This window comes from Cucurbita moschata, unplaced genomic scaffold (assembly GCF_002738365.1).
Source record: "Cucurbita moschata cultivar Rifu unplaced genomic scaffold, Cmos_1.0 Cmo_Scf00038, whole genome shotgun sequence".
In the NCBI taxonomy this organism is placed as follows: domain Eukaryota; kingdom Viridiplantae; phylum Streptophyta; class Magnoliopsida; order Cucurbitales; family Cucurbitaceae; genus Cucurbita; species Cucurbita moschata.
Window position 1 is genome coordinate 1,279,426 of NW_019268554.1, and position 26,507 is coordinate 1,305,932.

Below are 26,507 nucleotides of genomic sequence, written 5' to 3' on the forward strand. Positions count from 1 at the left end.
CCCCCCCCCCCCCCATCTTCCACAGTTTCTTTTTTAGGTCAAGAAGCAAGAATCAACCGAATCGAACCCGCCCAGAAACTAGAACAAGAGAAGATCAATCGATAAACGGAACCTGTTGCTCGGAGAGCGGCTTGCACTGCATGAGCTGCGAGATCTGCTCGTCGAGGCAGCTGTTGGCCTCGGACAACATCGAATCCGTGCCCATACCCGCACCCGAATGAGGTGGCCAATGTCTGAAGGTCCGGCAGGGACGTGAGACTCCACTGCAGCGACGGGCAGTGGACAGAGAGAGAGAGAGAGAGATTGGGTGCGCGCGAGAGAGAGAGAGCGAGTGGGAGAGAAATGAGGTTGAATTATAGAAACCGGAAATGGCGAGGTGTGAGTGTGCGTGTGTTGTGATTGAGAATGACAATGGATTGAGTGGAGGGAAATTAATTATAATTTATATTTATATTCATAATTATAATTAAACGTAATTGATTCTATTCCGATGTGGGAACCTTCATGAAAGCTCACATGTTAACCACCAATCGTAAGACGCCACGTCAATGAGATTAATCATTACAAATAAAAAATTTCTTCAATTTAACATTATTACTATAAAAGCCAAAATTCATTTTATAATACCTTTCCAATGGAGCTTTCTTTTCTTTTTTTTTTAATAAAAAGTTTTAAATTCTAGCCTAATAATTGTATGGATTTATATTTTCTAAATACAAAAATAATTGCAAATAAGTAAGCATTTTCATGTTAAATATGAGTTTATTATTTTATTAATATTTTGAATATATCAGCGCGAAATAAACCCATAAATTTATTATCTTAGTTGTCCTTTGAGTATATCGAAAATATTTCAAACATCAATTAGCATTCTGTTAAAGTAAGGGTGCAAGAAATCAAGCTGAACTGATTCATTCAACTTGGTTTGATTTAAGTTATAATCATAAAAATGGATTGAAAATGAGTCGTCTTGCACGACTCGTAGTCAATCTACGATCTCCCCTAGTGATTTAGAAATGCCAACAAAATTATCCATCAAGTTAACATCATCTTATGCCTATGCTTTCTGTCTAGTAGTTTAAGAACCAAACTTTTAACCTTCCGAAATATAGGTTCCTAAACTACTCAAGTTAGGTTAAAATATACTTCAACAACATAGTATCGGAGATTTGAACCTCTAACATTTAGACAATTGTAAGGACTTTTATGAAATGACTTTTGAAGTGTTTAAAAACATCTTCACTTAAAAAGAACATTTTTTTTTAAGCACTTGGAAGTCATTTCATATCAAATATTTGAACAAAGTGAGATATGCTCGTGTTGGCAAGGGTTAGATTTTGGTTTAAATCCGCCCCCTTAGATTTGGACTTCCATCTAAGGGGTTGACAGTTCTATTAGCGGGTGCATCTGTAATGGTTTCGCAAAACGCAAAATCATAATAAGGAATAAATAAGAAGTTAGGAACCAAATTCTATTACCAGAGCAAGAAACAAGAAACAATGCATGCTTGTTTACGCATCTTGGACCACCAAAACATCACTTAATATTGAACTAATTAACATTGCTTCAAAACTTTGTGTTGTCCAACTTGTGTAGAAAATATAATTGATAGTACTGATAGAAAAGCAGAAACAAAGGTCACAACGCCTACGATTCTAGCACTAGATCGTTTACCTGCTGGTATCGACCATGTTAGGTCTGCCTTTGCATCGTCACTTTGCAACTTAAATAAACAGCTCCTATTATGTGGCTTTTCCTGTATGCTACACTGCAAAAACAAGTCCGGAGCCTTCAATCTAACTTCGACATAACCGCTTTCATCTAATGGCTGCAGAACAAGAAGAAAATATGTTACGAGTCCATTTAAGCACGGAAACAACATGACTAGAATATAGTGAATCGTTAAGCTTAAAAAATATAGGACATGAACAAGACCGCGTTGTTACCGCATACATTTTCACAAATTCATATCATTTACATATCTTTCTATGATTCTCATGCTACAATCGTTTGTCAGCTGTCAATGTGAGACAGATACAAACCAAATTATCAATTTTCTGAATGACATTAACATCTTAACTACACTACAAGCAAATTTAAGATCAATTCATTCTCAAAATGTGAGATCTCACATTGGTTGGGAAGGAGAACGAAGTATTCTTTATAAGATTGTGGAAACCTCTCTTTAGCAGATGCGTTTTAAAAACTTGAGGGAAAGCCCGAAAGGGAAAGCCCAAAGAAGACAATATCTGCTAGCAATGGACTTAGACCGTTACACGAAATGTTGTCACCGTCAAAATGTTCAAAGTGTAAGAAACTTGTTCGTGGTGGTTAACAAGGGTTTGACACGTGTTCAATGAATGTCAGACTCAGTATTCAATTTGTTCAATTAGTTTTTGATAGTGTCTGTTGTGCTAAGCAAAAATCTAACACGTGTCCTCGTAAGTGTTGGAGTATAAACATGGATACTATCTGAACTTATATGAGATAAACTAACGCTAAGAACTTGTTAGATTCCATTCTATCCTATGACGCCAGATCCTTCATAATGAACTTAAATAAAAACCATGTCACCTAGGATGATTATTCTAAAAGATACTTCAGGCTTACTGGATATCGTGAATGTAAAGGCAGATCAATGCTGAACTCGAGCAAATTCTTGTTGTGTGAAAAAATATTGAGACCAACGTCCTTGTGAACCTCGACAACAGACAGGTTGGAGAGGGCTGAAGGCAATTCCAAATTTGTATCTCCAAAAACGGCTACATCACTAAATACTGCAAAAAGAAGATAAAATAATAAGAAAAGGGTTGAACCTACTACATAGATAGTGACAGCAATACCATTTGCTGCAAATTATAAAAAGAAAGCAAGAGATATCAATATGTTTTACCAGCACGATGAAGAAGATGTTCCAATTCAAATGGGTCAGCAAAAACTCCCGATGGCAGTCGTTCGATGATAATAATCTTGCAATGGTGTGTGTGAACATGAGGTATGGGTTTTTCGATGTTGAATTTGATGGTCGATGAAAGTTGACGGTGAGAACCTTCTCCCTTAATCTTCAACAGGATCGAGAGACTTAGCACAGTATTTAGATCACATGGTAGAACTTGACATATGTTGACAGGAAGATCTTGCGTCAGGAAATCATCAAAAAGTGAATCAATGAAGCTTTCGTGCTTTCCATAATACGATTCCATAATATACCTTCCAACCTGGCAAATTAAGTACAAGAGTAACAAATGAAATACGAAAATACTTGTGAAGATGAACAAAACCAGTGTCTTCAGAACATTTATGATGCTCTCCCACCAAAAAGACATCAAATAATATCAAAGACTTATTCATCCCGTTGACTTAGCTACATTTACATTAAGAGGGACAAGATAAAAAAAAATTCACAATTTTTTATAAGGTCACAATCCAGAAACAGAGAGAGTGCAAAGTTATCTAAGCCATGAGTGCTTACAACAACAATAACAATTAAGTTTCTACTTAGTCTGAGACTCTGAAATAGGTTTTTAGGGATAATAACCACAGAGATTATAGCTATTTTCAAGATCATGCACTTATACGTTTACTCATGCAATTTTCTGTCAGGATTGCGAAGTGCAAAAGCATTTCAATGAAGTTACCAAAACTGTAGTTTGACAGGAATACAAGGATTTTTCGGGGATGTTCTCTCCATTTTAGATCGCTTTTTGGATTTAATTTTATTTTATGCTGTGTTTTGGTGTAAGACTAAACATCCTTTTAGAGATTATAGCCATCATATTTGATCTAATTGGAGAACTCTTTTGTAATTAGCCTCTTGGGGCTAGGAGCCCACTAAGCTCCTAGTATTTCATTTACCGATGAAAATGTTTCTCCTCTCTAAAAAAATTAAAAAAAAAACTTGCAGCTACACCTCCCGCTTTGTCAGGTATACTACGAAGAAAGACATGGATCGGTAGAAAATACCATTCCGGCACAATATGAGGTGGGGTAGGCATCGGATTAGAAGGTATATAATTGTCAGGATGCCCCAAAGCATTAGGAGCATAAAAATTCAAATGGAAAAAAAGATAGCAAAAGCTACCCAACCTACTACATCCACCAAAACTATGCTTTCCTGCAACAATGATAACTTTAAACTAAAATATTACTAACGTATTGAGGTGTCTTGTTGATTACTTGATGGTGCACAACATTCCAACAGAAAGATCAATGTAATGATCTCTCCCTTTTCAAGTTGCCAATGACTAATAGCACTCAGATTAACCCCTTTTGATAGTCCTCCAAGTATTATCAACTTATATCCAATCTTAAAACGAATAATATGCTTTGCAACATTAAAGCCGAGTATATTTAATACTGTGACACAACGGATAATGGTGAAAATACTAGTTCACTGTGGGATGTATTCAAGATGGCCTCCTCTCCAGTGGAAGCCTAACCTCTAAGTTAGCAGAAGGCCAATCCAAGACCCACAAGAGAGAACAAACGCTTTTGTTTAAACTTCACGATATTCATTACCTCCTCATCCTTTTTGTTTATTTAAAAAACGAGTATATCTTCTTTCCCAAGATTTAAAAAAATTGCAGGAAATATATTGCTGGTCCAAATCTACGAGTATAACCAAATTGAGTACTCTTCCTATTCAACCTTCATGCTTTACTAACTAGCAAGTTGTATTCAAGAAGCATCAAAATGAGATGCAGTGAATCCTTTTTCGACTCATAATGCACGCATGATAAAACCCCAAACCCCTTCCGAAACAGCTTTAGGATCTGGTTCAATATACATCCTTCCTACTTTTCATGTCAATTTGAGAATGAAAATAAGAAAAAATCTTTAGGAAAAAGGATGTTAAAAAAAGAAAGACCACAATTTTTATACAAAAACTAGATGGAGCAAGAGTTCAGTATCACTGAGAGATAAAAACCAATGGAATAATTTTAGCCTAAACCCAACATGTAACAGCTCTATATTAACACCAAAAAATAGCGAGATTTACTGGAACTAATATAGCACGTGAAGAAGTCACACATACAGTATTATAATTTGCACATACAATCTAATAATTGCAAAATGATAAAGAGTCGAGGAACATGAATTACTAGGACTGACCTTACTAGCGTGTGAAATGCCATTAAGGCAAGAGCCAAATACAGGGTAGAATATAAATGAAATTCCCAACAACAAAGAAATATAAACAGGAATGCTTGGCTTGGTCTTCATCACATAACTGGAACAAAACAAGAAAAAAGATGTTATGGTTCGAATGCTTATCTGAAGGCCTATATAACATGTTCCGTAGTGGACGAACAAGAACAGAGGTCAATATTTTCCAGAATTATAGTATAATTCATACTGATTTGAATACATCTGGCCAAAGTAGAAATCTTCTTTTGGATCTGTCTAGGATGTTCAAGCTTTGTAAGTAAAAGAAAAAAGGTAACTTTTAACTTTTAGAAACTCTAGATGTTCAAGCTTTGTAAGTAAAAGAAAAAAGGTAACTTTTAACTTTTAGAAACTCTAGATAGGTTGTCTTCGATCAAGCCATCCTACCATAAGTGAATGTAGCTTCCATTTCCCACCCTGAAAACTAAAATCTTCTCCTTAAATTTTGGGCATCAAGCACTACAATTCACACGACGGCTGTAACAGCCCAAGCCTACCGCTAGCAGATATTGTCCGCTTTGGACCGTTACATATCGTCGTCAGCCTCACGGTTTTAAAACGCGTCTGCTAGGGAGAGGTTTCCACACCCTTATAAGAAATGCTTAGTTCCCCTCTTAGATCTCACAACGGCTATGAAACAAGCCATTTGAATCCGATCCCAACTTATGTTCATTGACTTTATGTCTTCTCAAAGGAACCTCCATAACCATCTTGACAGGAAGGCTTCATTTATTTTCTAGAGTTATCAATTAACCCTCTCTGTCCAATCTAAGAAGGTTAGTTTCCAGTTTAACCAAATGACTTCGCACCAGTTGGGCTCCTCCCAAGTAGAACAAACCAGCAAAAATGTTTACTACCACTTGATCATTCTATTGGTCTACTTAATTTCCATATTAACAGGGACCATAAGAGAAACCAATTTCAAATTTCAGAAACTAATTAAAAATCAATTCAAATTGTGGGCATCCAAAATCGATAGAAACCAAATTTAAATCTCAAGAACCAAATTTGTTAGTTTTTTAACCCATGGACGTATTTTACAGATTTGGATTTCTGATTATAAGTTCCCTTTCTCTACAGCTTTGAGTGCGATGAGCAAATTTGTATCCTGACAAGGCACTAGATAAGCAACGATGCATTCTAGAATTAAAAGGCGGGAAAATGGAATTTTTGTATTCAGTCAAAGCTCAGTTTAATTAAGTGGAAATTAAAGTTTTCAGAGAAGAAATGGAACTCACACTCCACCGGCAACTAGAAATTTGCAGGTGCTAATGCTTCGACGTTGCAAGCTTCGCCTCCTCAGCCAGGTTTACGATCGTAGAAACAGCCGATTCACTTCGTTCGTCGTCCTCTGAGATCGAGGGAAGATGACGTGGATAGGGGTGGGGTGTGGGGAGGAATAAACCAATATTGTTTATAATCATACCATTTTTTATTTTTTATTTTTTAATTATATTGATATGATTATAAACAATATTGATGAACGGGAGAGACGGCGGCGGCACTAACGACGGCGGGAAGAAGAAGAAGAAGAAAAGCCGTGTAGCACGGTGAACGAGATAGGGTTTTCCTCTTTCTTTTATTTATTTTTTATTTTTATTTTACAATTTACTTATTAAACTGAAAACTAAAACTTACAAAAAAAATAAAAATAAAAAATCGACTCAAATTCTAACGGTCGTGAATGTGACGTGCTGGAATCATGATCCGTACACGGCAAAATCTTTTGTTCCAATCTTGTTCTCGAGTCTATCAGATGGCATGGTTTAATGTCATTTGGTTTCAAAATTATAAACATTCTTTGTTCATCCAATTTTGACAGAATGCTCGTAAAATCAATCATCCATTCTTTGGATCCACCAAAGACATATAGGAATCTGATATGAACCAAGAGACATCATTCATACAATATACTTCAATGAAGATGTGAAGAAAATGTTGTCAAAATTATCAAAAGAGGTTGCAATTCATGTCACATTGAAGAGGAATGAAGTTTGATGGTTATAAATTTTGGGTGGGTTACAATTTAGAGTAATTTAGAGTTATTGTATTTTAAGACATTTTATTTACTTTATAGGTTACCTTTACATTATGGCTAATTATGGTCATTAAGTATGAATGTTACAACTTTTGGAATGCTTTCATTTTGAGGCTATATAAAGCCATGTATGTTGTATTTGTAAGGGAGACTTAGAAGATATATCAAAAGAAGCATTTGTGCTTTTCTTTAGCCAATGGCTAAGTTTCTTTGCAACTCTATGTAGTTTAGGTTGCATGTAGAATCATTCAAGCTCGACATGATCAATCTTGCTTGTGGAGTGATTCGAATCTCAAACAAATGTTTGAGATATTTGATCAACAAGAATCATTCAAGCTAGACATGATCGATCTTGCTTGTGGAGTGATTTGAATCTCAATCAAGTGTTCTTGCCTTGAGATATTCGATCAACAAGGTAATCCGAATCTTACTCCCCTTGTAGTTGATTCCTTATCTTATCAGAATCATTTCATCATTTTTTCATTAATGATGCGTTTTTGCATGTATTTTCAAACTTTCTGAATTCTATCTCGGAATTTCAAGGTGAAGGAAAACGAGACCGAATAAAACAAGTATTCAAAATAATTAAAATCAAATAATGAGATAAATATACATATATCCACGCTGATCTCAAAGCCGTGAAGGTTTTGTTCTCAAAACATGGCCACCTTTAGGACCAATCAAATAGGAAAAACTCTGATTTCCTCAACTCAAAGTTCAGGGCGGCTTTCGCCCCGACATATTTCGAAGCTGACTTCCAAAAACTTCTTCAAGGAGTTGCCTCTATCGGTTCAACATATTCTCCTCCCATCGAAAAAGAAGATTCAATATATGACTTCAATGATTTCCACCCACCAAGTGTCCGGTAGACATCTACAAAATACTGAATAGTAGTTAAGCTATTTAAAAAAAAAAAAAAAAAAAAAAACTCTTATGCTTTCCTGGATCAATTATTATCTCCAGTAAAGTTTTACTTTTTACCATTTATATATATACACGTGTACATACGACTTCCATTATAATATATACACGTAATATAAAATAATAATATTCAACCATTAATAAATATACCACCAGTAATTAATTTGAAAACTAATAATTTTCAAGAACATTAAAACTAATTTCTGAATTAAAATTATTTTAATCTTCAAAAATCAATATATAAATAATTAAATTATGTTAATAAATAAACTAGAAAAGGTTAAAAAACCAGTTTTTTTTTTTCAGTTTAATAAGTAAATTGTAAAATAAAATAAAAAATAAATAAAAGAAAGAGGAAAACCCTATCTCGTTCACTGTGCTCCACGGCTTTTCTTCTTCTTCTTCACGCCGTCGTCAGTGCCGCCGCCGTCTCTCCCGTTCACTGCTGCCGTCGTCGTCGTCTTTCTTCCGTTCGTGCTGCCACAGCCTCCCTCCTAGTGGTCTGTACTGACTTTCTACTCTCTCGTTCATACTGGTATTCTCCTAATCTCCATCTGTCTTTCTTCTCGCTCGAAAACCGCAGTTTGGACCTTGTCTAATGAATGAATGGAGAAGTTGTTTGATTTTTTTTTTTGAATTGACCATAGCCGAATAGTAACGAAAAAAACAGCTAGGACGTGATCTGTATATTTCTTCTTAAAATTGAAATTCTCTCCCTCTATTAACCAATTATACTTTGAATTTGTGGAAGTAAGAGAATGAAGCTAGACAGTTTATTTTACTGGAATACGAATCAATCACTGTGGGCTGATTAAAAACATGAGTCCAGACATATTTTTCAGTTATTCATAGGAGTAATCATTCAGTTATATGTTAATGAAATAATTACTGTGTTCTATGAATGTGGATCATTTTTTATAAATTAAGACAAAAGGTAGCTGATAAGGAATCAACCAAGGGAAACTCTGATACAACGATAATAAATCATCTCAAGAGGAAGTTCTAGTACCAAACGATAAGGAATCATTACTAGGGAAGTAAAATTCGGATTACCTTGTTGATCGAATATCTCAAGGCAAGAATACTTGTTTGAGATTTAAATCACTCCACAAGTAAAGTCGATCATGTCGAGCTTGAATGATTCTAAACATGCAATCTAAACGGTATAGAATTGCAAAGAAACTTAGTCATTGGCTAAAGGAAAGCACAAATGCTCCTTTTACTACATTTTCCAAGTTTCCTTTATCAAAGTCAACATACATGGCTTTATATAGCACGAGGCATTCCAAGAGTTGTAACTTTCATATTTTATGACCATAATTAGTTAATATGTATACTTTAGGACCATAATTAACCACTATGTAAATGAGCCTTAAAATACACTAAAGAAACACCATAACTCTGAATTATCATCCACCCAAAATTTGTAACTATATAAGAATAAATAAAGTTTTATTCTTCTTTAATGACATCTTGTAATAATTTGAACAACATTTTCTTCACATCTTCTTTGTAGTTTATATTGCATGATTGATGTCTCGGTTCATAACATCAGCACTTTATGATGATACTTAATTTGTTCTTTGTTCTCATTCGGTTTGCTATGTCTCTATCTTTATTGTTGGATTTTTTTTTAACATTCCCCATTCTCTGGTTTCGTTTCAGTGATCATATGGCTGATAATAAAGGTGTCATCATTAGCACCTCAGAAGCAAGTTTAAACAACTTTAAAATCACAAAGGGGGATAGACTCATATTAAGGGGTCTGAAGTTTCACGGTTATCATGGAGTTCACCTTAAAGAAAAGGAAACTGGACAAACGTTTTCGGTGGATGTGGATGCTTGGTTGGATCTCCGGGCAGCTGGAAAATCTGATGACTTGAATGATACTGTCAGCTACACTGCAATTTATCGGTGGGTACTTTGTGTTAAGCCTCTTTCTGTAAGATTTCTAATATGATTCAGTGGACTGGTGTGTATTACTATACGTCTGTTATCTGCATTGTGTGTGTTATCTATAGTTTTGCAATTATTTGATCACTACTCTTTCATATTTCTTAATGAAAGCATGGTTTCTTCGTCTTATTATTTTTTTAAAAGACAATTATTTGATTAACTTCTATATTTGTTCTTGAAGTTTGGCTACGGTTGCTTTAGGAGGTAGGAAGCAGGCTATTTATATTTGTAGGCTATACAATATAGTAAATTAAAGTGACCATCCAAACACTTGAATCATGGTCTTTCTATAGTCATGGCAAATAAAAGATGTCATTTACATGTGATTGGGAATGCTTACAAGCTCTTTCTATTGTTTTCATAAATTTACTTGGCTCAAACATCAATCTTTGGAATGTCCAAGAATTAGCTAGGAAAAAACTTGCAACTCAAGATGCTCTCTCTCCCCTCCCCGACCCCATAAACACTAATTTCGGCTGCCATTAATCACCAGCAACAACCCCTCCCTGAATGGAGTCACTCTAAGTGTTCCATTTCCATTTATCGGATCTTTTCTTTGTCTTTCTACGAGGAATCTCATGGAAGTTGAACCTTGATCAAAGAGATTGGTCGTGCTTCTTCCCAAGTTGAATCTCATGGAAGATGAAAATAACACACTTTCTGTTCTAGACTGATTCTTAGTCGCCAATGAAAGTTGGGACTGCACAATTGTGAAGGGTTGAGCGTACCACTTTGGATCACTATCCTCTATCCTTGAATATTGGAAATATCTCCTGGGGACCATGTCTTTGCGTTTGAAAGTTCTTGGCTAAACCATAAAGATTCCAATTTGAATTTGGAAATTGTGTGGAACTGGAATCAACAATCGAACATAAGATGGCCCGAACATGGGTTCATGATAGAACACAAGGGTCTAAAATCAATGCTACGAACTTGGAATCTTTCTCAAAGATCGAAGGCTTAACAAATCCAATCTTTGGTCGATCAAATAAAAGGTCAGGACAGAAGGGAGGATAATGGGTTTTTAACCCCTGACCAGCGAGCTACAAGGCAGTATTTAAGAGAGGGAAAAGATACCAGAATTAACTGCTTTGGATTCTACATGTTGGAGGAAGCGTTGTAAACTTTAATGGCTCGAAGAAGGGATTAGCTCGTTGTAAACTTTTTGTGAGAACTTTTAAGTTACTCGTTGTTTAGCTCCTTCCATGGCAAGGGATTAGCTCCTTCCATGGCAAGAGAGGCTTGTTGTAAAAGAATGAGGGGATTTTGAACCTCATCTTTTCTTGCATAGTTGGATTCTATCATTCTATGTTAACGTTCCCAATATGAGGATAGCTCAATTGGTTAAGAACTCTCACATGTAAAACATACCGTGTTAATGCTTTCTTGGATGTGTTAATGCTTTCTTGGATGTTATTAGTCGACGTTATGATTCATTCACTTTATGCAATCTAATGGACAATGAAGTTCAACCAATAGCATATACTATTATGGATATTGTTTCTGATAGGTTTTTTAATGTTGAACAACAGCATAGCAAGGGAAGTTTTGACTGGACCATCACATGATCTTCTGGAATCAGTTGCAGAGGAAATTTCTTCAAAAATAATGATCGAGTACCATCGAATAACCGCCGTTCGAGTGAAAATTGCGAAGCCTGATGTCGTTGTTGGTGGACCAATTGACTACTTGGGTATTGAGATTTTTAGAAGTAGAGATAAAGATGTGCCAATCTAATGTGCTTGTTTGTTCAAACAAATACTGTATGAAAAGTACAACAAAGTTCTATTTTGATCATTTGTATTTTAGTTCTATTTTATATTGGGATGCTAAGGAATTTCGTTTCCAGTAATTTTGTGGGCTATTCCCTACACGTGTTTTTCTTCTACTTTTTACTGAACTTCTTAAATTTTGTGTTTATTCTATAAGTTTGTTTAGAAAATACTATTCTCTTGGTCCTCAAGGTTTAGATATCTTTAAGAGAAAAAAATCAAGTTCGAAAGATTAGCGGAGATGAATCGAAGTGACGACTCGAGCACTTTTCACGACAAGGTGTTTCACTATTAGCGACAAGGTGTTTCACTATTAGCTCTACTCGAGGAAGAACGAGCTAGAAAAAGAAGCTGATTATCGGAGATGGATTGAAGCGATGACTCTAGCACTTTCCACAACAAGGTGTCTCACTAGTATCTCTACTTGGGAAAAAACGAGCATGCTATAGAAAAAGAAGCTTAACTAACAACCTTGTTCGATGAATTATCAATCGTCAACGAGACTTTATTGTTTTACTTTACTCATCTTTTGTGTTTTTATATATGTGTAGTTTAATGCTTCTTTCAACTTGTTCTTGTTCGAGAAAATTGATCTTGAAATATTTTAAATTCGCCTATGAACCACATGTTTTAATATCCTTTAAACACCTCGATGCGTCACGCTTCTCTAGAGTTTTTCCTCTTAAGCATTAGAATTCTATGTGTAAATGAATTTTTAGTAAGCTTACAAGCACTAGTTAAATGAATTAAGAATGCTTGAATCACCCATGCCCGAGATTCAGATCAGGCATTATTCCAAGCTTCGCAAGAGTAAAAACTATCCTCCCAGACCAATACGAATCCTTCCAGCATGTTTTATCTTCACTCACATGTATTATAAGAAAATTCTTAGGAGGTCACCCAACATAGAATTGCATTCATGTACCCTTTCGAGTGTCACGTGATCCCTAGCTTCCGCGTTGGTGCATCTCCGAACCACATCTTACTAGGAGAGGTACCTCTCTAATACCATTTGTAACGATCTATGCTCACGATAAGAATTTAGATTCGGCACATGTGCGCGCTGACATTCTCTTACATATTTTGCAACATGGTCTACCTACTTCTCGTTTTAAGAGTGAAAACTATTCCCATAGAATTTTACAGTATTATTTCTTATTTTGAAAAATGGATTGGGCACCTTGTTTATTTAAATACATGAATTAATTTAAAGTGAGTAATATGTTGGAATCCATATCTCATTAAACTATGTTCAAAAGAGTTTGTGACGTGAAAAAACCAATCTATCCTAACTCAATGTTGGGTCGGGTTGGGTTGGACAATCAATTCATGAACTTACTTGAATTGGATTGAGTTTAAAGGAACGAATAATTCACGAATTAAATTGATTTATGTGCTCTTTGTATTCAACCAAAATTAATTATTAATAAATGAATACATTTTTATTTCGTTGGATCAATTCCATATACATATATTTCCCTTTATTTTATTTTATTTCATAATTATTTTTCAATTTTTTAGTCAAGTGACTTCTAAAAACAAGCTTTTAAAGGTACTTATATTTTTTCATAATTTTAATTTACTTTTTCAAATAAATAAATAAACGTCTTATATATTAACTTTTTAATCTTATTCAAAAAAAAAATTTAAATAAATAACTAAACTACGTGAATGAACTGAACTCATATATATATATGTATATATATATATATTGATGAATTTGAAATGAATTCATTATTTAATAAGACCGACAACTCTAACAATTAAGTTAGATATAAAAATTTTAATTCGACCCAACCCAACTGATAAACGCCCATAATTTTTTGTTTCATCGTCTTCATCTATTTTTCTCTACTTAGACATAATTACGTTATAAAAATTATTTTCATAGTTTGTTAATATTTCGGGGGAAAATAATTATATTAAGACGGTCTTTTAAATCATTCTAGATGACGTTATTAAAGTTTAAATTAATATCCTTATTAATTTGTAGTTTTAGTAAAATTCAGAAATATAAATAAAAATTTAAGAAAAAAATTTGATTTTTTGGGGTGAAATTTAGGGGTATATAAATTAATTAAAAATAATATAATTATGGAAAGAAGTAAAAAAAAAAAAAAAAAAAACACATAAAATAAAAGAAAGCGGAAACCCCTTCCCTTAAACCCTTTTTTTCCGCCCACTCGCAGCTGCTCGACGCCTCCGACTTCTTCTTTTCCTTCGCGTCGTCTCCTCCTCTCCTTTTTAGCAGCTCAGTGTGGCCGCCTCCCTCTGTTTGAGCGCCGCCGCTTCTCTCTGTTTGAGTGCCGCCGCAGACTCTCTCCTTGGCTTTGTGCTGATTTTGTACTCTCTTTCAGCTGGTATTCTTCCTATCTCCATTAATGTCTTTCTTCTCACTTATAAACACTGATTAGAACTTGTTTATTGGAAGAATGGAAGAGTTTTTATTTATTTATTTATTTTTAATTTTTCTCTTCTTGTTTTGTAATGAAAAGAGCCGAATAGCAACGGAAGAAAGAAAGGAAACAAAAGAGAAAATAATCTGGCTGCACATTGGAACCTTTTGAATGCATTGTTATTTGTTGCATATTTCTTTCAATTGTGGCTTTGATAATCTGTACATATGTTTGGTCTCTGTTGAAAGTTTCCTTGTATATGTGGCCATGAATTTTCCAAAATCTCTCTTTTTTTTGTTTATTTATTAGAGAATCAGTCGAAGTAATCTATTTGTAGCTTATAGTTAGGATGAAGAAAACGTGTATTTTTTTCATAATTGAATTTTTTTCCTTCAGATTAACCAATACATTCGTCAATGATACTTTGAATTTATTGGAAATAAGAGCCCTTTCAACTATTACCGAAGTACCATTGTGAAGATGGCGCCGCCTTCAAAAAAACCAGTGGATGGCGCAAAGTTCAACAAGAAATCAGTGGATGGCGTAAAGTTCAACAAGCATTCCAAGGTGTCATTCAAGTCGAAGAAGAAAACGAGTGATGTAGCTAAAACTGAAGCCTTGTCGTTGCAGATTGAAGATGACGTTCCTGACTTTCCTAGAGGTGCGCTTGGACTCTGAACTTTTGTTCGATTTTCTTGAAGTTTCGTAATGGGATTAAGGATGTTTATTATTATTCTTTTTTTCGGGTTCTAATGGAAACATGATCAGTTGGAAAGTTAATTTTCGTTAATGCTTCAAGATTCTCTTCAGATGAAAGGGGATTGATGTTCCAGATAAGAATAGCATGGTAGTTTTGGTTTGGTTTGGTTATCTTCAACAATGATTCTAATTTGAAGGAAGTCACTGAAAATAAAATATATGACTTCATAATCATATCGGGGCACTTAAGTTCAACAGTTATTGTGTTAGCTACTTTCTAATGTCTCACTCTCACTGAGTTATTTCAAATTTCAGGCGGAAGAGGTTCTTCAGGCCAACAAAATCGTGATAAAGTACGTCCTCAAGGAGATAAGGAGTTTCAGAATGATTATCCGAAGATGACAACAAAAAGAGGAAAGATGAGAAGAAAGCATTCCTCAAATGAGGATGATTTGGACTCTCTGTTGAACAGTGGTGTAGTGGGAAACCTTCCTAAATATGCCAATAAGATAACTTTGAAGGTATATCCTGTAACAGTTTAGTTTGCTATATCAATGGAGGGGGGAAGCCTTTATACATCATAGACTATTATTAGATATAATTGTGAGCTGACTACTTTTTTGTTTCTATTATTTATATTATTCTTATTTATTTTTTCTGGATAAATTAACTGATTATTTTTATCAACTCTTGCTCACTTGCATTTTCTGGTCGATACTATTTCCTTTTGTTCGAAGAGGATAGTGTCTTATTAACCTCAATAGTATTTTGCAAATCTTTCATTCTATTGCTAATCTTGGAATTAATTGGTGAGAGTATTAATTTTGATCTCGATAAGCTTTATAGGTGGCTCATCTGGTGGTGTAGAGATGTCCTTATGACTCGAGGAATTTTTTTGGCCATAATTCTAGATGAAAATTTCTTTTTGGAATTTGTGTCAAAAAAACTTTCGAAATGCCTTTCATCATGGAAGGATGTGCGGAGATGTTGAAAAGCATATAGATGAGGCTCCATTTTATCCACCTTTTCAGCTGCCTCTGTCTTCCTCTGTTATGTCAATTTTTGTTTGGCTTCTTTTTTGGACCATTCTTTTTTAGGCCTTTTTGTATTCGTTCATTTTCTCCCTGGAAGCTCATTTTTCAATGAAAAGTTTTATTTAAAATGCTGCTGTTATTTGTTTCATCTTGGAGATTTGTTCACGGTTCATTTTGTTTCTCTTTCTTTTATTTGTGCTGTTTGGATAAGTTTTTTTTGGAGTATCTTTGGCTTTTGTAGGTGTGTTTCCCATGTAATTTTGTTCTTCCCCAGTGAAATTTTTAGGTTTCCATTATAAAAAGAAGTTGGTCAAACTCATTTCCTATGATATTCTTCTGTTGTTATTGTGAAAACTTTCATTAATTAAGTTACTCCTGATAAGTTTCTTTTGAATATGGCGTCTCCTATCTTTTCCCAACTATTGGCTCATGTTAAATGTTCATTCTCGATTATTTATTTTCAGAATATAAGTCCAAGAATGAAATTTTGGGGAGTTGTTGCTGAAGTAAATAAGAAGGATCTTGTAATTAATCTACCTGGGGGCTTACGTGGATTAGTGTCTGCTGCTGATGCTTTTGATCCAATTTTGGAAAAAGAAATGGAGGTAGGATTTACACATATTTCCCGAGGAGTCACATTGCAATCAAACTGTTACTGTTGGTGTTGGACTGAATCCTCAGCCCTTCATATTTTTTTCTTACTAGGATCCAGAGCATAGTTTACTTCCTGTCATGTTTCATGTTGGGCAACTGGTTCCATGTGTTGTGCTGCAAGTAGATGATGACAAGAAAGAATCAGGGAAGAGAAAGATCTGGCTTTCATTACGTTTATCTATATTGTACAAAGACTTCTCATTGGACCTTCTTCAAGAAGGAATGGTAAATGAAGTTAAATTCATTAGTTATGGTCCTATTTCTTGCTTTGTTTCAATCAATGTCTTTAGTATTATTCATATTCTTGGTTTTTCTGATCTAAAAAAAGTAATAAATTTTTTTTTAGCAGTATCGGTTCATGCAATGTGTTATGTATTTTTAACCCCTTTAGAAAATTATCGATGTTACGATATAGACTTCAAAAATCAATTATTGTCTAAACTTCAACATGTTCATTGTTGAGTAAGATCTCAACGTTCTTGTTTCCTTTCTAATCTTGGTTTCTTTTTTTATTATTAGTTTTTTTAATAAGAAACCTGAGATGTACTCATCTCGGTTTCTGTCCTGTGAATCCATTGATAATATCAAATTATGCAATTGTCTATTATCAAATCATTCAATGAGTATGATTTTGACATTGGTATCTATAAATGACTACTCTTTCAGGTTCTGACATCATATGTGAAAAGCATTGAAGATCATGGCTACATTCTTCATTTTGGTTTGACTTCCTTCACCGGGTTTTTGCCAAAAACCAAACTCTCTGGTAAGAAGTCCTTGTGTTATTAAGATGATGACACATAGTGATTTCTTCATGATGATAGTAATACTAATATCCCATTCTTTTATGGAAAATATTTCTTAATTACGTTTACATTGTATATATGGGTGCTAACATATCTCTAGCACATGTTTTCATGATTTTGAATGTTTACAATGTAGTTAGTTCCTACTAGTTTCCATCGTCTAGGTTCTATTTGTTTTGTTGATGCTTTTCCTCTATTTCTTCATTCTTCCCACTTGTTTTGTAATTTCGTCTCTTAAACGAAATGTAGGTCCACTTTTTCTCATAAAAAAAGATAATACCTCATAAATAGTCCCTATGGTATGTTAAATACTCGTAAATAATTCATAGTTTCGAAGTTTTTATCCAACCATGGTAATGAATTCTAACTTTCTCCAAACTAAAGGTTTAATTTTATTTAACATATTTTATGTTTTAATTTTCAATATTACATTAGTATATGTGTTCTTAGTTATAACCAGCACAATGCCTTTTACAATTTGTGATTGTGTTTGCTTCTTGGACAACTCTTTGGTTTTGCAGATCAACCTGGGAATGAATTGCATGTTGGTCAAATTCTTCAGTGTGTTGTTAGAAGCATTGACAAAACTCGTAAAGTAGTTTATTTGAGTTCTGATCAAGATACTGTGTCCAGCAGTGTGGTAATATCCATGTGATATATGCCTTCTTCATTTTTCTTTTCTGTCTGCAAGTTCCCTTCATCATTGTAATTGTTATAATTCATAAATATTACAGGCGAAGGATCTAAAAGGTATTTCAATTGACCTTCTCATCCCTGGCATGATGGTTAGCGCACGTGTACAATCAACCCTTGAAAATGGGTTATTGCTATCCTTTCTGACTTATTTTAATGGAACTGTGAGTTATTATCTATTTACCTTATTGCTTGTTGCAACATATCAATAAATTTATGATCTTTATACAACCATTATTCTTCTTGCCACTCGAGTACAGCATAGTGGTTAAGGCTCCTATGTCTTCCCAATGTTCAATACCTCACCCCTATTTTGAACTTAAAAAAAAAAAAAATAGTATTCTTCTTCATTTATTCAGATGTCCCCCATTTATTTATTGTTTTTTTTTTTTATATGCATTTTTTTTTTCAGGTCGATATGTTTCATTTGCAGAACAGTTTTCATTCTTCAAATTGGAAAGCTCATTACAACCAAAACATGAAGGTGCCATGTGAAATTATTTGCTAAATATTTAATTTGTTGTTACATTTTATTTCACAAATCTTTACTATGATGCCAAACTCGTGTCCTATCATGGATTTTCTCTAATTTGTTGCTATAGATTCAGTACTTATGTTAAAAGTAACCACAGCGTATCTATCATTTTTTTCAAAAATCAATTTCTTAAGTATGTTAATCACGAGCCACCTAGTTTTGGTTACATTGTTGCCTCTGCCACTTAGTTAATTGTTTTTTTTTTTGTATTCGCTGGTGATCTAAGCACATTTCTAATTAATTGTATGATGGCCCATTATTTTTTTTTTCCCTAAACCCAGTTATATTCGCTCTCCTTTCCATTAAATTACTGAAATTGCATTTCCTTTTATAAAAAATGTTCTTACTTTGAGTTCTATTTAACGAATTTTGTTTTACATTAATATTCTTATATAGGTCAATGCTCGGATATTATTTATTGATCCTTCAACTAGAGCTGTGGGATTGACCCTGATTCCTCATCTCGTTCAGAACAAGGCTGCACCTCCAGTAAGTTACCTGTTTTAATGTCTGAAGAATCAATAAGTGAATTAGTTAGAGCTAGAAGTTGACTGATATTAAATTATTGGTTAGGTTCAAATGCCTCCTCTCATTGGGTGTTTATTCTTAAGGAGCTTATATGTTTCTTCATTAACTTTCCTTTAGCTCTCAGTTGATTGCCTCCCTTTATTTTTTTATCTTTCCATATTTGAATTTTTTTTTGACGGTATATTAGTAATTTGTTTGAGTGGGAAGGAGAAAGGTTAACATTCCACATCGCTTATTTTTAACAAACTGCCACGACAATTTCTCTAGTCAATTACTAATATACCCTTAAAACCCTAACGATGTTCCTATTAGTTTTTCTTTTTTGGTTGAGGCTCCTTTTGTTTTGTGCGGGTCTTTTTCAGGTCCATTTGCATATTTTTTTCACTTTCCTCGATAGAAGTTTGTTTTTTTTATGAACCTGGAATAAGGCGACCTGATTCTGTGTGACAGTACACAACTGCACTTTTATTAGCTAACCTTCTAGCTAAGGGCTTGTATGTGAATGAGTGAATAGAGTTTTCACTTAAGCAAGCATTAGAGAATAATAAAAACATCATTTACAGTATCCCAAGACAGTTTTTGCTTCTTCCATCCTAGAAATTTCTGATTTATGCTTCAAGAATGATTGATTTATCACTCATGACACTCTCAACTTCCAGTAAAATCTCCTTCTCCTCGATTGGATGCTCAAACAGATCCTTATTATTAGACTTGATGGGCTCCCAATCTAAAGCCTTAAGGGAATTGCTTCAACTCTGGATAAAACCTCAAGATTTCAGATTCCACTCTTGATTTTGTACTACTGTTGCCTTTATATACTCTAGATATAATAGTTTCTTATAAATTTTTTGTCCATGTTTGCTCGGTTTTGAGTGGAATCCCTGTTTACTATTTGCCTCTTTAGAGCTCCTTGTTATGTTCTTTGGAGTTGTGAGAAGCATATGAGAGTTTTTTCATGGTAGGAAATTAGTGTGGGGAGAGGTGCACATCTAGTAAGGTGGAGGTGGGTGGGGAAGGCGGTGAAACCTTGGGGGGTTAGAATTAGGGAATTTAAAGCTAGTAATAAAGCCCTTTTGGCTAAACGGCTTCGGCAATTTCCTCTTGAGTCTATTACCCTTTGGTTTAGGATTATAGTGAGCAGATACGGTCCTCGACCTACTGTTTGGATGACGGGTAGGGTCAAAGGCACTTATAGAAATTTGTGGTAAGAGATATCGAATGAGCTCTTTTCTTTTTCTCACTTGGTCCACTGTTCTGTGGGTGATGGGAAGGAAACGTAGTTTGGGAAGCCAAGTGGGTGGGGAATAGAATCCTTTGCATTACGTTTCTCCACTTGCCTACATGAGAAATCACTTTGTGGCTCATATTTTTATTCTTTCTGGGAGCTCTCATTCTTTACTGATTGGTTTCCACTACTTGTGGTTTGGTAGGGAAACGAAAGATGTCATGGCTCGTTTATCATTCATTGGAGAGTTTGAGATTAGATCGGGATGAAGGGATATTCGCTTTTAGGGCCTAGAGCCCCAACTGTACTGGGGGATTTCTTGTAGTTTTCCCTTTTGTTGTTTGTTCAACCCTTCTCCCCTTTAGTGGGTTGGTCTTCTCATCTACGTGGAAGGATAAAATTATAAAGAAGGTTAAATCTTTTGCTTGGCGGACTATCCACTTAAGATCGGATACTACAGATTAATTTTTTAGGAAGTTGTCCTCTTTGATAGGGTTGTTTTGTTGCATTTTTTGTCAGAGGGGAATAAGAAGGCTTGGACCACATCTTCTGGGGTTGTGATTTCACTCGGTCTATTTGGAGTTACTATTAGGACGTGTTTAACTTTTAGGTTGCATGACATCTAGTTTAGGGAGATACTTGAGGAGTTCCTTCTCCTTTTCTCGTTTCGTGAGAAGGAAAAGATTTTGTTGTAAGCTGGGGTTTGTGTTGTTGTGGGTAAAAAGGTACAATTAGACTTTAATAGGAGTGGAGAGTGACCCTTGTGATGTCTAGTCCCTCGTTGGGTTCTACATTTCTCTTTAGGTGCCTTTTTTTAATTATCGTTTGTCGTTACATGAGAAGGAAAGTATTTTTATGGTAAGTTGGGGTTTGTGTGATGTTGTGGGTAAAAAGGTGCAATTAGACTTTTATAGGAGTGGAGAGGGGCCGTTGCGATGTCTAGTCCCTCATTAAGTTCTATATTTCTTTTTGGGCACCGGTAACGATTTTCTTGGTAATTATTGTTTGGTCTCATTTTACTTGATTAGAGTCCCTTTTTGGCTTGACTTCCTTTTGTAGGTTTTTTGTCTGTTGTTTGGATTCCCGTATTCTTTCATCTCTTTTGTCAATGATAGTTTGGATCCTTCATCAATTTTGTTCCTTGCCTCTCTCTCACCATAGGAGTTTTTCATCTTCTATTCTTGTAAAGAATTTCACATTCCATTCTCTGTCAATTTGCCCCCATTTCTCGATGTTTTATACTCTAGTAACTTTTTGTAAGTATTCTTCTTTTGATATTCAAGTCTAGTGGAAAAATTCTTCGAAATTCTCTTCAATTAGTGACATATTTCGGTCCTCCATTGTAATCCTCTTTTCATTCACTTTTCCACCCAACAATTTTTTTTTTTCTTTTTGCTCTCTAAAAGAAAAACCCAAAACTTTCAACAGACTGGCATCTAAGTGTTCTAATTAATCTTAATAGTTATCTACATTAGTATGTCTTGTACTAAAGAATTTTCTAATGTGTACATTTGGTTCCTCCTTTTTAGCTTACGGCCCCTCATCTCTAAGGCCTTCTGGGTTGTTCACCTTCTTTTGTTCAGAACTGTTGTATATCAGAAACTCTGAAAATAGTATCTTTGATTTAGTTTTCACCGAGTGGTCCAGATTGTAGAAACATGGAGGCAGACAGTAGAGATTATTGAGTTAGTTGACAAGTTCATATTGCCATTACTTTTGTTAATGGCAGTGGTTCTCAGAATTAAATTGAATCTGATTTTGTTCCTTTACATGTGATTGTTCAGTGAATAAGTTTATTTTATTTTATTTATTAATCCGAAATAAATTGTATTGATGTATGAAATTTCCAAAAAGAAGGGAAAATAAGTAACATGATTCAAACAAATAGCATCATTCTGTCTTGTAAATTTCTCTACTCTCCTTGTGCACTTCTCTGTGCATACTGTCAGATCAGGTCGTTCGTAACCATGCAAAATAGACCATATTTCTCTATTTATTTCCTTATCCTTCCAGAGGCAGTCTTTTTGGCCAAATACATTTACAGTTTGTTACTACTGAAATTTGTGAATTTATTCTCTCTCATTTTCAATGTAGCATGTGAAAATTGGTGATATATATGATTCTGCAAAAGTCGTTAGGGTCGATAGGGGATTGGGCCTTCTTCTTGAAGTAACCTCTTCTCCGGAGTCAACACCAACATTTGTTAGTGTAAGTTTCTTTAGTTTCTTTTGGCGTGTATTACTATTAATGACTTCTTTAGTTAATTAGTTCATATTTACTGTAGGTATCTGATATGGCTGAAGATGCTGTGAAAAAGACCGGAAAGAAGTTCAAAGAGGGGAGTCATGTTCGTGTTCGTATTCTTGGCTTCAGACATTTGGAAGGACTTGCCATTGGGACTTTGAAGGTGTCGTCCCTGATTAACTTTATGAAAATCAAGCATCATTAATATGATATTAATAAAGCACTAGGTTGTAACCTTACATTGGAAATTGGTGCAAGAGAATGATATCACAAAACATTCCTCTTTGTCGTTGTAGATCTGTAACATTCTTTCAGTCCAAGCTATCCAGAAGATAGAAAATGTCCTTAGAAAACAAACCTGAAACAAACATTAATGACAGCCAAATTTCATACTTTTAACCAAGAACACAGACCCTTGAAGACACTTTTCTATTCCATACAAAAATTAATGCAATAAAACTCTTCCTTTTTATAGAAATCTATACACAACAAAATTCCTGTTATGGTAACTCTGAAGAAGAGCTCATAGGAAACAGAAAAGCCTTCAGGTTACGTTTTATTGTATAATGTACTAAGCCATAAAAGATGGTCAACGTCTCTGGAACCTTGTTTACATGAAAAATACCACTGAGGATCCATAGTGAAAGATCTTTGAATGATATAATTTTCTTAAAACAACAGGGAGTGATCCTTATTATGGGAGGAACCACTGAATGGTAAAACAAGATTTTGAGGAGAAGGTTCCATCGGAGGAAGTCTAAGGTCAACTCTGAAACACATATTAGTCAAAACAAACTTGGTCAGTTCAAATGTAAGTAAACTACTTGACCATATTCCAAATAATATCTTTTTTTTTTTTTTTTGTTTTTTTTGTTTTAGTGAAAATTCATTGGAGCACTTAAAGTTATGATTCTTAAAACATTTTTTCTTGAATAAGTGCTCCAAAGAATTTTCATTTCAAAAGATGAAAGGAAAAACAAGGGCATATAAAAAACAAGCCCAACAAAAAACATCCTAGAAAAGCTACAGAAAGGGACTTCAATCCAACAAAAACAAACCAAGACCATTTAATCCTAGAAGCTTTATATCCATCAACTTGAACTTCAACAAGATTCCTTGCTGATATATTTTTATGATCAAAGGATATTATAGTTGGTATAACTTATTTCAAGGTTTTGCCTTATTTTTTAAAAAATTAATCAAGGTTTTGCTTTGTACCTTTGTTTTACTTGAGTAGTTATGGCATTTTTTTGTTTTGTTTTATGAGAGTAATTAGTTTTTATTCGAGGTTTTGTTTTATACCTTTTCTTCGTTTAGTTTACAGTTGGTTACATTCATAAATGGATGCTCCCATTTGATATGCGCTTATTTAATAATATAATATGCTATGATTTTTTTGACAGGCCAGTGCCTTTGAAGGTCCAGTGTTTTCCTACTCAGATGTGAAGCCTGGGACGTTGATACGCGCTAAAGTTATAGTTGTTGATAATTTTGGGGCTATCGTGCAATTTCCTGGTGGTCTAAAGGCTCTGTGTCCTCTCAGTCATATGTCTGAATTTGAAATTGCCAAACCTAGAAAAAAATTCAAGGTCATTATTTTTAACTGTTCCATTCAATAAATAATATACTCTAGCCTTTTGTTTCGATGCAATTAGTTCTTTTTTTCTGTTTCGTATGAAATATTTCTTGAAACTTCTAACTGTTGCCATCACAATATGTAGGTTGGAGCTGAATTAATTTTCCGTGTGCTCGGTTGCAAGTCAAAGAGAATAACTGTTACACACAAGAAGGCACTTGTATGTTACTTTTAGCCCTAATATTATATTTATTTTACCTGTGTTTATATGTAGCTGGTTAATTAACTTCTATTGATTTACTCAATTGCGAAGTAGTTTACTGTATTAGTTTTTTTTAGATTAGTTTAGGGTATTAATTAGAATATTTTTTTTTTTGTCAGTCAACAATATGTTCAATGACATTTGATTCTTGTCTTTTATATTGAAGAAGGATTTTTTTTTTATATTTTTCTTGTGGAGTTCGAACCTGTAGGCTTCATCAATGTACATGTTTAAAGGGACTTCTCTCCTCTCACTCTTCTTTTTTCCTCACGGTTTTGATCATCGTGAAGTTCAAATTATACTTTTGTTCTCAGTTTACCTTTTCCATCCAATAAATATGTGAAAAAGAAAACTAGGTAAACTTCTTCATTTTGACAGTTTTAGTTTTATCAATTCAAGAGAAATTATGAGATTCCATTTTGTACACATGCACATCCTGCAATTATCCTTCATACTTTTTTATCACAAAATCTTAGACCTTGTATTCTATTTCTTATGGTACTCTGCAGTCTGCGCTATCACATTAAGCTTTAACTATTATTTTCAACTCATTTTAGTTCAAACTACTTTGAAGTTACGTTCTTACCTTATCTATTTGGTTATTCTGATATATGCATACCATTTTACAGGTAAAGTCAAAATTGGAGGTTCTTAGTTCATATGCTGATGCTACTGCAGGATTAGTGACTCATGGCTGGATAACGAAGATTGAAAAACATGGTTGCTTTGTCAAGTTTTACAATGGTGTTCAAGGTTTCGCTCCTAGGCAAGTTGGCTACTGAATCCAAATAGCTTTTGAACTTGATACCATTCTGTGATTGACCTAACTATAATTTGCTTGTTCTCGAGATACGCTTATTGCAGTAACAAATACCGTCATTCCATCGTTTACTATGCATGAGGCATTACATATCTTACAAATATATTTGATGCTGCTTCTCTGTTCCCAATTTTCATTTGCTAACTTACAATATAAAAATTAAGTTACTCCCTTATCCTTTATTCATTTTGTCTCATCTGACTCATGGCGAACCCTAGCTGTTTAAATTATGTTGTTTTCTTTTTACTGTAGCAGCTGAAATTATAATGCATCTGCTTGGATTAATAATGAGGAATGGAAATTGCTGATTCTTTTAGCCTTCTGTACATTCCGCTTCTATGTATTGTTCTCTCATTATTGTACATCTAAATTTTTTCATTCTTATTCAGATTTGAACTCGGAATAGAACCTGGTTCTGATCCAAGTTCAACATATCATATCGGGCAAGTCATCAAATGCAGAATCACAAGCTCTACTCCTTCCTCCAAACGTATTAGCCTTAGTTTTGTAATGAAACCTGCAAGGTTTGATTCAGTTTACCTCTTATTCTGTTTACCTCTTATTAGCCTTAGTTTTGTAATGATATGGAACTATTGGATACAGAGCTTAATGAATATGCCTCTGAAAATTTGGAATAACTGAAGTAGGTAAATAAACAAATAAGTGCAAGAAGTGGTCATGTGCTGTTGACGTCCTCTAATTGGAATGCTGGTTTATATAAAGTTTCTTGTTTCTTACCAAAAAATAAAAGTAGGTTAGCATAATATCCGTTGAGATGAAAAGAAAAAACCAGACTTCTTGTGAATGGGAAATTGGAAAAATAAAAATAGATTGACACCAGTTGTTAGCCATCCTACAAATACAAAATTTACTATTGCTATGATTTCTTCAATAGAATAAATATATGCAGATTTTTTTCTTACATGCAATAAAAATTGTATCCCTTGTCATTATCATTGGATAACTCAATTACAGGGTTTCTGAAGATGCAAAGGTTGAGTTGGGCTGTATTGTTTCGGGTGTGGTGGATGAAATAACTGAGACCCATGTAACATTGTATATTAATAGATCCAGTTACTCAAGGGGAAGGATATCCGTTGAGCATTTGTCAGATCATCAGGGTATATAATTATCTTTAACATGCATGAATGTGTATTTTTTTTTTTTTTTTTTTTTTTGGAT

At 34.3% G+C, this 26,507-nt stretch overlaps 4 protein-coding genes across 7 annotated transcripts in view; 2 read left to right on the plus strand and 2 right to left on the minus strand.

Moving 5' to 3' along the window:
- The window catches only part of LOC111432366 (serine/threonine-protein phosphatase PP2A-4 catalytic subunit), a 7,646-nt gene extending 7,240 nt beyond the window's left edge, over nt 1-406 (minus strand). The window contains exon 1 of the mRNA XM_023069212.1: nt 113-406. Coding sequence (XP_022924980.1) covers nt 113-205 — 93 coding nt within the window. The 5' untranslated portion in view covers nt 206-406. The remainder of the gene's footprint in view (nt 1-112) is intronic.
- A 1,042-nt stretch (nt 407-1,448) lies between these two features.
- LOC111432368 (phosphatidylinositol-glycan biosynthesis class X protein) lies at nt 1,449-6,723 on the minus strand. Of its 2 annotated transcripts, XM_023069214.1 has the most exons (5): nt 6,405-6,723; nt 5,113-5,230; nt 2,894-3,218; nt 2,611-2,777; nt 1,449-1,828 (listed from the first exon to the last, which is right to left on the minus strand). In XM_023069214.1, the coding sequence occupies exons 2-5, from the start codon at nt 5,221-5,223 to the stop codon at nt 1,556-1,558; spliced, it is 876 nt and encodes a 291-aa protein (XP_022924982.1). In that variant the 5' UTR covers nt 5,224-5,230; nt 6,405-6,723; the 3' UTR covers nt 1,449-1,555. The 2 variants fall into 2 exon arrangements, with proteins under 2 accessions (XP_022924982.1, XP_022924983.1); XM_023069215.1 differs by lacking the exon at nt 5,113-5,230.
- Nucleotides 6,724-8,469: 1,746 nt separating this feature from the next.
- On the plus strand, nt 8,470-11,950 carry LOC111432369 (dihydroneopterin aldolase 2-like). 3 transcript variants are annotated; one of them, XM_023069217.1, is made up of 3 exons: nt 8,470-8,660; nt 9,791-10,039; nt 11,614-11,950. In XM_023069217.1, exons 2-3 carry the CDS (start codon nt 9,798-9,800, stop codon nt 11,816-11,818), a joined length of 447 nt encoding a protein of 148 aa, XP_022924985.1. In that variant the 5' UTR covers nt 8,470-8,660; nt 9,791-9,797; the 3' UTR covers nt 11,819-11,950. The 3 variants fall into 3 exon arrangements, with proteins under 3 accessions (XP_022924985.1, XP_022924986.1, XP_022924987.1); XM_023069218.1 differs by having other exon boundaries at nt 8,477-8,660; nt 9,779-10,039; XM_023069219.1 differs by having other exon boundaries at nt 8,477-8,625.
- A 2,064-nt stretch (nt 11,951-14,014) lies between these two features.
- Nucleotides 14,015-26,507, plus strand: part of LOC111432393 (rRNA biogenesis protein RRP5) — a 24,600-nt gene continuing 12,107 nt past the window's right edge. The window contains exons 1-17 of the mRNA XM_023069255.1: nt 14,015-14,213; nt 14,646-14,910; nt 15,264-15,469; nt 16,447-16,587; nt 16,688-16,861; nt 17,303-17,402; nt 17,964-18,082; nt 18,177-18,299; nt 18,548-18,619; nt 19,067-19,159; nt 22,518-22,631; nt 22,708-22,830; nt 24,071-24,256; nt 24,389-24,463; nt 25,135-25,271; nt 25,715-25,849; nt 26,301-26,446. Of these exons, the coding sequence (XP_022925023.1) occupies nt 14,730-14,910; nt 15,264-15,469; nt 16,447-16,587; nt 16,688-16,861; nt 17,303-17,402; nt 17,964-18,082; nt 18,177-18,299; nt 18,548-18,619; nt 19,067-19,159; nt 22,518-22,631; nt 22,708-22,830; nt 24,071-24,256; nt 24,389-24,463; nt 25,135-25,271; nt 25,715-25,849; nt 26,301-26,446 (2,125 nt within the window). The 5' untranslated portion in view covers nt 14,015-14,213; nt 14,646-14,729. The remainder of the gene's footprint in view (nt 14,214-14,645; nt 14,911-15,263; nt 15,470-16,446; nt 16,588-16,687; nt 16,862-17,302; nt 17,403-17,963; nt 18,083-18,176; nt 18,300-18,547; nt 18,620-19,066; nt 19,160-22,517; nt 22,632-22,707; nt 22,831-24,070; nt 24,257-24,388; nt 24,464-25,134; nt 25,272-25,714; nt 25,850-26,300; nt 26,447-26,507) is intronic.

Bases quoted from the DNA above. Each gene is read 5' to 3' on its own strand.
- LOC111432368 (XM_023069214.1), bottom strand. From the start codon at position 5,223: ATGAAGACCAAGCCAAGCATTCCTGTTTATATTTCTTTGTTGTTGGGA. The intron at 3,219-5,112 runs GTCAGTCCTAGT...TTAATTTGCCAG, and splicing joins GCATTTCACACGCTAGTAAG to GTTGGAAGGTATATTATGGA. The intron at 2,778-2,893 runs GTAAAACATATT...TTCTTTTTGCAG, and splicing joins ACATCTTCTTCATCGTGCTG to TATTTAGTGATGTAGCCGTT.
- LOC111432369 (XM_023069217.1), top strand. From the start codon at position 9,798: ATGGCTGATAATAAAGGTGTCATCATTAGCACCTCAGAAGCAAGTTTA. The intron at 10,040-11,613 runs GTGGGTACTTTG...GTTGAACAACAG, and splicing joins AGCTACACTGCAATTTATCG to CATAGCAAGGGAAGTTTTGA.